The 13,749-nt window shown below is 39.5% G+C and overlaps 1 protein-coding gene across 2 annotated transcripts in view; it reads right to left on the minus strand.

The window, feature by feature from the left end:
• The window catches only part of rxfp2a (relaxin family peptide receptor 2a), a 42,471-nt gene that overhangs the window by 8,536 nt on the left and 20,186 nt on the right, over positions 1–13,749 (minus strand). The window contains exons 6-16 of one of the 2 annotated variants that reach the window (XM_035178320.2): positions 13,557–13,628; positions 12,245–12,316; positions 11,298–11,369; positions 10,215–10,289; positions 9,058–9,129; positions 6,949–7,020; positions 5,476–5,550; positions 2,075–2,146; positions 1,892–1,963; positions 1,518–1,747; positions 365–510 (exon numbers count right to left, since the gene is read on the minus strand). In XM_035178320.2, coding sequence (XP_035034211.1) covers positions 365–510; positions 1,518–1,747; positions 1,892–1,963; positions 2,075–2,146; positions 5,476–5,550; positions 6,949–7,020; positions 9,058–9,129; positions 10,215–10,289; positions 11,298–11,369; positions 12,245–12,316; positions 13,557–13,628 — 1,030 coding nt within the window. The remainder of the gene's footprint in view (positions 1–364; positions 511–1,517; positions 1,748–1,891; positions 1,964–2,074; positions 2,147–5,475; positions 5,551–6,948; positions 7,021–9,057; positions 9,130–10,214; positions 10,290–11,297; positions 11,370–12,244; positions 12,317–13,556; positions 13,629–13,749) is intronic. The other variant, XM_035178321.2, reaches the window with a different exon arrangement.

Consider the following 13,749-nt stretch of genomic DNA (forward strand, 5'->3'; position numbering starts at 1 on the left):
CATGGGCTATGGGCTTTTTAACTTTGCAAAACTTTTACATGAACAAAAAACCTTTAACACATCTGAGGAATGGGAAAAAATGAAAAATGAAAAAAGCATCATATGTCTCCTTTAAAAGAACAATAGTTTGTTTTTCTCCCTCCAGAAACCTGTGACCTGCATTGCTAAACTGCATCGGATGTTACCACAAGTAAGTACAGGTGTCGACAAACAGGTGTCACAAAAACGAGAATTCTTCGAGAGGCCACTTTAAGGTTGCATGAATGTGAAAGAATATGATTTGCAGTGAATTCATACACTATGGTCTTCATTCCTGTTTGTGTACATCTGTTTGTGAGTGAGATGTTAATCTACATTAAGTTACCTCGGAGGAGAGCATGGCCAGAAATCCAATGGTGCGACACTCTACGCTCTCCATCCACAGCAGTGCGTTACGATTGTACTGGCCGCGAAACTTCACATCGAACACTCCGACAAAGAACAGGTACACACCCATGAGGCAGTCTGCACCTGCACGAAGAGAGATAGTGACATACAGCACATTAGTCCATTTACAGAGAGAGGTGCTCGTTGTGGGTTTTAATGTTTTACTCCATCTGTCAGGTGCTGGCACTTCCTGCAGCCAGACCCCAAAACTCTCTCATTAAAATGCATGAAACATTAGTTTACCCGCCAGTGCAGGAGTGTAATTGCCAGCATGGTACACACATGGAGTGCAAGACTGAATGTCAGCGTGTGTTTGTGTGTGTATAGCGGTGGGTTGGTGAGAAAGTTGGTGAGACAATAAGTTATTTTAAGACTTAAGAAAGCCACCATGACTTAATTAATACAGCTTCATTACTTTTTTAATGTCGCAGCTACATATATCTAAAGTTAGAGTTAAGGATAATAGAACAAAACCTCCTTCTTTAGGCCCACAGTCTATGGATAAATCAAAGTTTTAGTCCTTTTTTCATTCTTGTTCAAAAAGATAAGTCCTGTATCAAAATGTGAGAGGGCAGCACGAGGGGGGGTGAAGCCTGGAGGATGAACAAAACCCCCGGCCATGAGTGATAAGTATAAGTCTGACCAGAGAACTATAAAGAAGAACTGACTGACAATACAAAACTGAGACACAGTGGAGAGGAACCAAATTGTGAATGGTGAGGGAGAGAGAGCATGAAAATGGGTATATGGATTTAATTTTTTTATTTATTTTTTTGTAGAAAAGCGTTTTTAAATCCACTTCTGTCAAAAAAAATGCTTGGTCAAGAGCTTCTTTGATTTTTTACAGTTCATCCTCTGGAGCTATTTGAAATTGTTTTTTGAAATCGAACTTTTTCCATCCTTTTTCCATTGTTTTCATATAGTCTGTTCTCTCTTGTAAAATAAATCTTGTTAACACCTTTAATCACTTTCAAACCCCTCCACCCTAACCTGCAGTTGCTACATCTATTAAATCGAATATTTCTCCATATGTAAATAATATCACCATTTCTTTCTGAGTCTGAGGTGTGTAGTAGTGTGTAGTTACTCACAGCACAGGACTTTGATGCACGCAGCATGCAGATTGTTCTCCGCTCGTATCAGGGACCTCATGCCGATGACTAAGAGGTTACCAAAGCACGTGATGAAGGCCATGACCCACACACACACCCGCAGCACTATGTTGGCCAGCAGGTCCTCAAAAGATGATATGCCATCTGTATTGGGCTTGCAGGACCTGACATGAGGGGCATACGAGCAGTACTGGAACTTCTGGAAGTATCTGGCAGAGGTAGATAAGAAAAGAAAGGAGAAACAATTACACAAACAATGAGGCTTAGAGGAGATAACAAGAGAAAGACACCTGATGATTAATTATTCAGTGACATGTGTGGGGATTGGGACACTTGTGTAGGGTCATACGAACATGTGGGACAGGTTCTTCATGGGCAGAAACATCTTAGTCTGAATATCTGGGATCTCTATCCCTTCCAGTGCCCTATAGAGAGCAGAGTACATTTCTATCTCTGCAAAGGCTGCAAGTGTGTGTGTGTGTGTGTGTGTGTGTGTGTGTGTGTGTGTGTGTGTGTGTGTGTGTGTGTGTACTCACAAAGACTGAAGTTGTGCCAAATGGCTGAAATGACTTGGGTGAATGCGAAGAAGAGGATTGTGGGAGATATTTCTGAAAAGAGAAACACACAGTGACAAACTCAGTGGAGCTCGTCGGGATGAAATGTCACATGTGGCTAAATTACAGTAAAATCCAGTCTTTGTTTTAGGTTCATTACAAAATTGGACAATGACTTTCATTCAGTCCTTAGTCACCCTGGATAGAAAATAAAACGCTGTGCTTGTGCTCCACAGCACACATGCTCAGTGCACTGTGCATAACATTTAATAGATGAATCTAACCACCAACATGGATACTTGGTTGGTATTACTGTAAGCCTCTGATTATTTTTGGTTTTGTTACTCCCTGATGCCCTGTTGTGTTTCCTGCCATATCTCCCCTTCACTCTCATGTGTTGTTTGTTGTGTGTGGCTGTTTGGGCTTTGCTTCCTGGTTTCTTTTTACCCCATTTTTTAAATGTTAATTATTTCAGTAATATGGTAAATTTCAGATGATGAAACTGAAAACACTTTCAAAGTCACTGCACCAAGGAGCCACAAAGATACAAAAATTGTCGATCCACTTGATAAAATAAAGATAAAATTAAGTATTTTTTCTAGCCTGTATATTGTGGCACTCGACTCTATCAATTTATCATCTTGACTTGTCCCTTTACCTCTTGACTCATTCCTTTTCCTAATCACAGTATAATACCCCCTGCATTATTTTGTCTATTCTCAAAAAAAAAAAGAAGACATTTCAGAATCGATCTCAGCAATCGGATATTTTTAAAGATTTTATATTTCTTTGTCACATTCCTAAATCAATTCACATCCGTCTTATTTTCAAGTGAGAACATTGTGTCTGTGAGACAACATGTTTTTCTATACTTCATTATCATGTGGCTCACGTTCTGGGTGGTAGTAGATCAACCCAGGGTTGTTACACAGGATTTTGCTCAGACTGTTGTTTCACTCTAATAAACAGCCTTTTGAGGTTACATTGCGCCAGAATCAAACAGACGTTGAGTTATTGTCCCAATATAAAACAAACAACTGTCTCAACTCACTTTAAGAGCTTGGCACTTCTGGCAAATGAGAGAAACTGATTCAGGGCAACACACTGACAGTTCACTGTTTAAAAGTGATGTGCTTGGCTCTTAAAAGCATATATAAACTACAATAGCACTCAGTAGAGCACATACCAGCACCAAGGCCAAACAGTCCCCTTAAATTCAATCAAGCCACACCAGATAGATATCAGTCCAATAAATATGTCTGTTCTTTCATCAAGTTCCATGCATTAATACAAAAAATCCAATTTTGCAATGAAAAGGAAAGTGAAAAAGATCCTGGATCTTTGGTCCAGTTCCATGCCGTAATTTAATGGGTTCTTTTTTGACCCATGTCCGCTTCAACCAAATTTCTGGGAAATCTGTTCAACAAACTGACAGGAAAAATAACCTCCTTGGCGGAGATAACAATACAATATGAAATTGACGCTGCAGACTGATACTGATGATTTTCCTGGTAGTTTTCCAGTTCAATCTGGGTCATGGAAAATATTGCTCCCGTAGACTCGAAGGTCAGTGAATTCATGGAACATTCAAGCGACTGGTAATATATCTCTTTTCACCAGTGTTACCCTATCTGTGTGCTTGTGTGTGTGTGTGTGTGTGTGTGTGTGTGTGTGTGTGTGTGTGTGTGTGTGTGTGTGTGTGTGTGTGTGTGTGTGTGTGTGTGTGTGTGTGTGTGACATGCTGATGTGGATTCTACTGTGCTGAGTGTGGGGATTTTAACATTGCCAGGCTGTATTACATTTCAAATGATTGGAAGAATGTGGTAAAGCTGCTGAATTCATGAAATGAGAGAAGGCGAGAAAAAATATTCATTAACATATGGCTCCCTGTCTCAAGTGTTGGAAAACTGGGGTAAGGAATGAGTAAGCTTTCCACATTAGAGTAATCCAGTATGTCGTTCTAAAAATTCTGTACAAAGTGTTCAGTTGAAGTCATTAATATTTTGATTGTCCTGTGAAGAGCTGCCCAGATTGATGTGATACGTCACAACCGTGAAACTGTAGAGTCGGTTGAAACAGACAGCGGCACAGTTGTTAACCATTCAACCAGGAACTGCAACTTTAATTAACCTATTGGTCTTCAGCCACGTGACAAATCTGAGCTACCACACATTAAAAACTATCTCTGTCAAGTTGGTTCAAACTCGGATTGGAAGTGATTTCAGAAAGTTAAGTAATTTGCTTTCTAATCATTCCCGCCCACCACTAATGGAATGGTTGGAGCTCATTAACATTATAATAGAATCATTTATGGGGCGGTACTCTGCGTGGCAGCATTGTTGGTCCTGGTCCCCAGCTGTGAAGTAACAGTACATGAATGTTGATATTTGCAGACACATTTCAATAAGTGACTTATTGAAATAAAACATTTACAGGAGATTGAAATGTTTATCACAGACCACTTCTTCTACCTTGTTATCCCAAATATGTTTTTTAAATCATTTTTGCACAGTTTTCATCATGTAGAGAACATCTGCTTCTTTTTTGAGAATTACCACGATGGCCACTTATCCCTTACATCGGTAAGGGAAGAAGAGATATATAGATTGGTTACTCAATCAAAAGTGGCAATACCACAGAGTAAAAATACATTACAAGTGCATTGAAAATTAAATCGGTCCATTAAAGAAAGTACGTGGCATAGGGTATATGCATTAAACAGAATAATGGGAATAACAATGTTTAATTGTCAGATAAATGAAAGTGATGTATTCCTCTGTGTGTACTAGAATATGGAGTAGGAAGTATAATGTCATCCCCATCTGAAAGCCGAAGTGTCCTTGGGCAAAATACTGAACCCCCAACTGTAAAGTGCTTTGAGTGGTCATCAATACTAGAAAAGCTCTAAATAAATACAGACCATTTACCATGAAATGAAAATAAAGTGCGAGAACTATCAACCCCAGAGTAAATACACTTAGTTTTCACCACTTTCACTTGCTGAATTTGTACTTTGGCAGAATTTATGGAGAATGTAAAACACTCAGTATAAAGGCCTGACTTTGACCCTAGAATTGCTCACTATTTAATTCCAGTGTAAATTGAGACGGTGAGCCAACACTCTATGGCTTTTCAAATGTTGCTTTAAAAACCACCGCAATCACATTTCTGTCAACAAGGCCATCGCTAAAGAGTTTTGTTCAGCATAATAATCCCTTTAATGTTCTGAATTCCTTTCCAATGGGAGGCGTCACCAGAAAGATAAAGTTATGGTGACACCGTGGACATCAAAAAAGTGTTTTATAATCCATTTAGGCCTAATTCCTTCCTGTTATAATCCTCAGATAATGAAGCACACCTCTCCCAGACTATCAGTTACTCACAGTTTTAGGAGGGACTTGGAAAGGCTTTTAAAGGTGTTCTTTGGCAGCTCCTTTATCCTGTTGCTGGACAGATTCCTAAACACGATAGAACAGACAAAAGAAAAGGGACAAAAGCAAAATGAACAACACACAGATTCAGTCAAAGGTATAGTTTATTATTTTTCTACCAAACAGGAATATGAAAAATACTAAATACTAAGAGGAACAGAAAACAACACACGTCATCAAAACACAAAAGAAATCATCAAAACAGTTTTATTTGCTTTGCGAAGATCTATCCATAACAAATTGATTGATATGATAAAATCCCTTGAAATGCTCCTGCCTGGTCCATTTCCTCCACTTAAACCCAGGTTTTGTATAGTTTCTTCTTGTATGGCTACTGATTATGTTCGCGACAGATTTTTTTAATTATATTTCATTATTTCAGTCTGAATTAGAGTGCAGCTCAGGTGGCAATTTTCTGTCTGAGCCTGAGAGAAAAATAACCGAGCTTGACCGTTTTTTGTGTGATTTCCCTGATAACAGGCACGTGCAGTGTGAAAAATCAAATCAATGGCCCAGCCAATGTAATTGAACCTGCCCAGAGTTTTTATCATTTCAAAAATGTTGAAATGATAAATAATAAATCCTAATTATTGTTCGAACCTGGCCCGGGCAGAGTATCCACACTATAGCAATATACATTTTAGTTATAACAAAGCCTGCTTCTTGTTGCTATGTGGTTAATGTTGGATCCATCCATAGATCAACATAACCAATTTTAACTTAATAAAATGCTAGAATATAATTTGCATTATTCACTAATCCAGATATGATGTGGTGTCATGGTGTCGAGTTCTGTCCGTCAGTTGTGTGTGGAAATCTGCTCATTTCAGACCCTGCCACTCCCACCCAGCTGACCTCCTCCTCCATTCACCCTCTCATCTGGTCCCATTCTTTCATTAACTCTCATCCGTTTCCACTCGTTCTCTGTCAGATCCGTTTCCACTCGCTCCCTGTGCCATGTGCCTTTGTTCTTCGGGGCTCTGTTCCTTTCCTGTCTCTTTTGATCCTGATCATGTTACTTTGTTTTTCTGATCTAAGTAAAGACTCTTTACTTTTACAGAGTCATGTTCTTGGGCCCTTTTCTTTCCTGAGAACCATGAAAATGTGGTTTCACATTAACCACGAAAGATAACGATGAACAGTAGTTCCCATAGTTTGATCAGTCTGTTTTATATATAAAAAGCTGAAAATAACATATCATATTTTCATGATTGGTTCTTTTAAATGAAATGTATTGAGCTGAAAAAGATTCTACAACTCTGTTCTCACTCAGCAATGAGAGACGCTGACACCACTGGAGCTTTTAGAGACCTTTCGATTTTCACAGAAACTCAGTGATCGATTAGATGGCTTCTTATTAATCAATTCCAAATTGATCGTGGGAACAGAACAGAAAGAGACTTGTACAACGTGTGCATCACTCACAGCTCAGCCAGTTTCCACAGGGACTGGAAGGTGTTTTCAGGAACTCTTCTTATCCGGTTTTCCATCAGTAATCTGCACAGGAAGGAGCTGCTGTCAGAAAACATGTTACAAAGTGTGGTGGATCCCTGCAGGGACTGGACACTATTTGTGGCGCCATCTGAACATATGGCTACCCATTTGCAGAATGCTCAGTCCATCAACACTCATCCACTGCCGACTCAAAAGCTCTGCCTGAAGAAATGAAGGAGTTCCTGCGTTGCATAGAAAATATTTTTGGCGTTCTCATGCCCACACATATTCATATATTCACACTTAATTGCTGCCTCGAACTACAGAGTAACACTGGAGCATATGGCAGCAACAGTCTTTTTACAGCATATTTGAACAGTTTGAATGAAGGAAATCCAAACTTTGTTCCTTCACTTCATCCCTCAGGGTCAAACTGTCGCCCTTTCTGTCATAATCCCATTTACACACACGCCGCACAAACTTTTCTCTTAACTTCTCTATCTCAGAGGTGAGGTCCCACTTTTCATTTCGCTCTCTGTCTATTTCTTTATGATCACAATTATCTTGTCAAGTTTTAACATGGACGATCAGAAATGTCCGGAGTACAAACACACACCAAGTGGTTAAAGGGTTTATACAGCACTTTTCTAGTCTCACTTCTCAATGTGCTTTACACCATCACATTCACCCATTAACACACAGATTTATACAGCACTTCTATATACAGAGCTTACGTATCACACATCATTCACACACTGTCAGCATAGTCCACATGCGGATTGGAGGAGCCACAGATTGTACATCTTGAAAGCCATGAAAAAACCTAACAAATGGATGGCACAGCGTGAAAAGTACAGGCGATCCTGTTACTGTTTTGGCAGTAGGTCGGACTTTAATGATGTGACAGCAAACCTTTAAAAGATCTGTCTATCACCAGTGCTTGAAAAATAAAGTCACTCATGCATTTCCTTGGAACAAACTTTGATTTCTAAAAAAAACACTTTAATCTGGACTTTTGGTCAAACTATTTCAACTGCAACTGTCCTCTACCTTTGAATGTGATGGTGCTAATATCTACAAGTACATCGCAGCTTAACTTCCTTTGAGCTTCATCACTGCTTGAGCTCTGCATGAAGGGACCCTGCTGCTGACAGGACCTGCTGTTTGGTTCGCTAAGCTTATCACAGAAGAATTTTAAGGTGAGATATATTAATGTTCTTAGCCTTTCACAAACATATCGGGATAAAAATTTGTTTGCTGGTATGAAAACTTAAATTTTGTATAGAATAAACAGCAGCCAAATATCAGCATCAGCCCCCAAAAAAACGTTAACTTATATATTTTTGTGTGTATTCTTTTTACTTGTGGACTGTAAGTGTGTTTTCTTGTTGCTACACTTGTTCTATAGGTTTTATAAACTATAATTATACTGCTATAAATTATTTATGAAAGGTTTAAGTGCCATCCATAAATGCTGAATAGATGAGATAAAAACAACTTTCTGAAGACCCAGTTATGACTTTAATTAATTTTACCTCTGTCCTTGCAAGGCAAACTTTTTACCCTTGTTTTGAAAAGTGCTGAATGAATGTTATTACATTATGATTAATTGGTGGCTGAGTTCTGAGGTCGTTCATGATGATGAACCAGGACATACTGCAGCGCATTTGTTGTTATTTATGTTCCCTAATACAATAAATAAAAGTATACAAATGAGTCTGTGTGGTTGCGTGTTTGTGTGTGTGTGTGTGTTTGTGTGTGTGTGTGTCTGTCTGTGTGTGGGAGACAGCAAGAGTGAAACATTTTATGAACATTTTTTAATTTACTTTCAGGTTCAACTGGACTGTCTTGAACTAAACTAAACTTAATGTAAATGGGAAATTGACATAAAACACATGAGGAAGGTAAAGACAATATGGTATATATGAATAACAGTGGAAACACAACCGCCCAATAACTGACCGATGTCGTGTGGAGGTCCAACGTCGCTACATGCTGGAAACCAACTCATTCATCCCAGCTGACAGACAAGAGACTCATTTCAAATGCTGCATTAAAAAAACTGTGCTTTTTTAAATGTTTTAAAGTCAAGATACTTACAGAACCTCAAGCTTGCTGCAGCTCTTCAGGATGGAGAAGTTGAGAGTTTGAATGTGGTTTCCCTCAAGATCCCTAAAAACAAGAATATAAATTGAAAACTGAGATAAGTCCAAAAACACCGGCTGTTCATCTGTTGTGCTGTTTGAGTTTATTGGATTTTGTCAAAATTTACTTTTTCTTCTAATATTTTTCTTCCAAATCAGCACAAAGGTAGGAACTACAACTCTGAGTAGACGATCTCCTCCAAGGCCCAACAGTCCCCTTGTGAAACCACATGTTACTAGAACTGGATTATTATTTGCATCTACATAAAATTACACCCACTCATTGATAACATTCCCCTAAATATGAATATGAAAATGCTCTATTTTGCAATGTCAAAGAAAGTTCCAGGGTCTGTCCCTTTGTCAGGATCCATGCCTAAAATGCATGTGGGTTTTTTCTTGGCCCATGTCCAATCCTTCTGCCAAGTTTCTCGGAAATCTGTTCTGCCGTTTTTTTGTGTAATCCTGCTGAGCAACTAATCAAAAAAGCAAAAGTACAGGGGTGAAAAAATAACCATCTTGGCGGAGGTGTTAAAATACTGTACGTCATTTGTCTGGAGTTTTTGTTTAAGGGTAATGAAAAGAGAATAAAATTACAGTGTGGGACGGGGAAAGAGTGACAGCCATTGTTTGCTTTGGAATTTAAATAAGTCGGTACGAGGGCTGATTGGCAGCACGTTGCTAACACAAAGACATAAAAGCTACAGATAGCATGAGGCCATTACACTTTCACACTCATCTGGCTGGTGCGCTTCAAGCTACACTCAGACCCCAAAATAGCCGATGGAGTTGACCGACCGCGGTGACATGTGCTGAGGAGATCTTCAGCTCACATGTAGTCTGGAGGACCACTCGTCTCAGCCTCATATCAGAAACTATGCAACCCCTCGTCACCTCTATCTACCAGACCTCATTCGTTTTTATGTACGCACAAAAGCACAAACCCGCGCGCGCGCGCGCACGCACGCACGCATGCACGCACGCACGCACGCACGCACGCACGCACGCACGCACACACACACACACACACACACACCTGTCTGGTAAATTCTGTAGACAGTCACTGAATCACACACCTGCACACACACAAGTACACTGTCAGAGCAGACTCACAGCCAGTCCAGGGCAGGCATGTGTTCGCAGAAGCTGGGGTGAGGAAGCTGCTGCAGTGAGGCGTCCACCATGGATCTGACAAGAGAGGGGAACATTTCAACATCACAAAAACAGAGATTAAACGTTTACAGCAGGAGATTCAGTTACAGAGCAAAGTACTTCCAGCTTTTATACCAAGAGATATAACAAGATATGTGGCCTGTTTAAAAAAAAAAATTGAGAGAAACAACTGCTGGGAAATAAATTAACATAGTAAGAAAGTTTCTGGTACTGGTTAAGTATCTTAAACATAGTCTATAATGGATGACATAAGGCTCCATAAAATCTGGATTGGTGGCTGGCTGCAATGTAGGTCATAGACCTCTCCTCCTCCATGTTAGCAGAAAGGACATAGGTAAAGCTAAAAAGTCTTAGTACATACAACATAATTCTATACAGTCACTCCTGCCAAACAGGCAGAGAGAGTGGGGGCACATTAACATGTCTCTTATCTTTTATTCACGCATAAACATTGAGAGGACGTGTATTGAAATGGAACCTGCTGCGGACCTAAGTGAGCAAAGAAAACAGCCAAGAGAATGAGTCAAGTGGAAAGAAAAAGGACGGACATAAACAAAGCCTGGCAGAACAATATCTTACTGTCGTACCAAGTCAGTCAGAGGACGGCTAGAGATAAACCATTACTTGACAAGTACAGAGAAAGGAAGAGAAACGTGACGTGGCTTGAAAGGATGGAGACTGAACTTTGTAGTAAATATCTGAGAGGACAAAATGGCAATAAGAGCTACTAAAGTGCAATATAATGTAAATCAGGCACAGCTTAAGACTCACTGTCTGTAATTTATCTATTCAATTAAAATTATTTTAATTGTAATTCACATTTCTCTGTAGAGCATTCAGGTCAACACTTCACAGTTTTTAATGTGCTCTATAAATACATTTTACTTTTGATTAACTGGCTTGGGAAATAAATAAAACTCCCATAATGATCCCCATCAGAATACAGAGACATGACCGAGCATGAAACAAGGCGTGGAATTTTGCAAAACAGATTATTAACAAGGAAGAAATTATAAAACTCACAGATACACAAGAGACTGGAGCCCGATGAACGTGTCCTGGGACAAACTTGTTAGTGGGTTATGATCCAAGATCCTGGCACACATGAAACAAAAGGAAATATATTAAATTAAGTTACGAAGCAAAGTCAAACTTTTATTCATGTATTTTGATGTTATCAAAGTTTATTTTTGTTTGATAGAAGTCTAGAATATGCCTGACTAAGGGGCTAGCGGCTAACAGTTTCCTGCATCTAGTCCAAGATAACTGCCGGACGCTAACAGTTTCCTGCTTCCAGTGCAAGCTAATGACCTGAGGCTAGAGGCTAACAGTGTAAGCTAATGACCTGAGGCTAGAGGCTAAAAGTGTAAGCTAACGACCTGAGGCTAGAAGCTAGCAGTGTAAGCTAATGACCTGAAGCTAGAGGTTAACAGTGTAAGCTAATGACCTGAGGCTAGAGGCTAACAGTGTAAGCTAATTATCTGAGGCCAGAGGCTAGAGGCTAAAAGTGTAAGCTAATGACCTGAGGCTAGAGGCTAACAGTGTAAGCTAATGACCTGAGGCTAGAGGCTAACAGTGTAAGCTATCGTCACTAGATCTTTGGAATACCATGCAGACATTTCTCAGTTATATATTGTACCATTTGCTTCACTGTTTGGCAGCTTGTTGGCATATTTGAGTTTTCCCAGAGGAGTCAAGGAGGCCGGTTGAAGGTTTATTCCTCCTGATAAATTGTAAACAATGATAAACAATCCACTTCCCTTAAGCTCTTGATCTCAATAGATTTTGTGGAGAAAATAGGACTTAATCCAATCAGCTGTACATATTTAAGACTCCTTATACACAAATGAATGCATGAGATCGAACTGTAGAAAAAAACACCGACACATAACAGAGTGTGTGTGTGTGTGTGTGTGTGTGTGTGTGTGTGTGTGTGTGTGTGCGTGTGTGTGTGTGTGTGTGTTACTCACAGCCACTCTAACCGGTGGAGGTCCTTGAACACACCAGGACTGAGAGAGGATATCAAGTTCTCGCTGAGAAACCTGATCGATACAATGGAGAAAAACATACCAACATTCATTATGTTGTTAAGTAATATACTAAATTCAGAAGAGCAGAAATAAATAGTTGCATTAATCAATTAGCTCATGATTGCAGCTAGTTTTATTATTAATTAGAAATTAGAGCAATAAGTTGAGCAATCAAAGTGAAAACAAAAGCTAAAAATGCATAGTTTCTGCTTCTCAAAAGGAAGGATTTCACTTGTAGTTTTCATTTGACACATACTGAAACGTCCTCTTAGACTGGGAGAAGTTCTGAGGTGGACTTTTTGACGATTAATCGTCTAAAACAATAACAAGGAAATCAGTCTATAATGAAAAAAAAGGGTTTGTTGCAGTCTTGGTACACAGTTACAGACAAGTACACCTCAGAGTTGCTCCCTCTGGTTGTAACCTGTAAAATGGACCCAACAGCGTTGTAGTTATTGTCAGGATAAACTGCAGTTCCTTTAAAGGGGACATATCATGAAAATTCCACTTTGTTAGTGCTTCTACACGTTAATTTGGGTATCTGGCATGTCTACCCACCCAAAAACTCTGGAAAAAAACCACTCGCGCGTTTTGTTATGGTTCCTCTAAGTCAGAAACGTCACGCTTGAGTGACTGGAATGAGCTTCCTGTGTATTGTGTCGTAACAATACACTGGAAGTCTCCCTACATGGCCTTGGCCCACCCCCCACACTCGTTACGCCGGGTTTACACCGGACGCGGAAAAAGGGTAAAAAGGGTGCTGTTTTAAATGATCCTTGTGGTATTTTGACCAAAGTATGTTACAGACATTTCATTAAGACCCCAAGGAACCATATCAACTTGTGGTAAAATGGGCATGCTATGTCCCCTTTAAAGTCTGTAAAGGCTTATTGATCTCATCCCTTTCACTTTTGTCCTTCACGGCATGTGCTATTTAAAATACATATCGTCACAGTCGGAACATTAACAGTGGAAAGCATTTGCAAACATTGTCACTTTTCAGATCACATTATAATTACCAGAAACTGCTCTCTTGAATAAAACTAGTCAGAATCCATATGCTGTAGAAAACGTGCTGGATTAATTGATACAATAAACGTTTATAATTCATTCATCTTAATTCGACACCCAAGAGATAAATACATCGGAGATTCAAGTGAAGGAAAGCGAAAAGTGTGTTGAGGGAACATAATATCCATGTAGTCGGGTGAGGAGAGATCAGTATCATTGATGAAGTGAGTAGGAAACTTACAGACGCTTTAAATTGTGCAGGCCGCTGAAGGCGTGTGGGGAAATGAACTGGAGGCTGTTGTTTTGCAGAAACCTGAGAAAAGAAGAAAAATTATGTAATCGTAATTGGGGGAAATTATTCGGTTGTTCTCTCCTGAAACTCATGAATATAAACATAATCCACACACACACACACACACACACACACACACACA

The sequence above is a fragment of the Hippoglossus stenolepis genome, chromosome 15, assembly GCF_022539355.2.
Source record: "Hippoglossus stenolepis isolate QCI-W04-F060 chromosome 15, HSTE1.2, whole genome shotgun sequence".
NCBI classification, from domain to species: Eukaryota; Metazoa; Chordata; class Actinopteri; order Pleuronectiformes; family Pleuronectidae; genus Hippoglossus; species Hippoglossus stenolepis.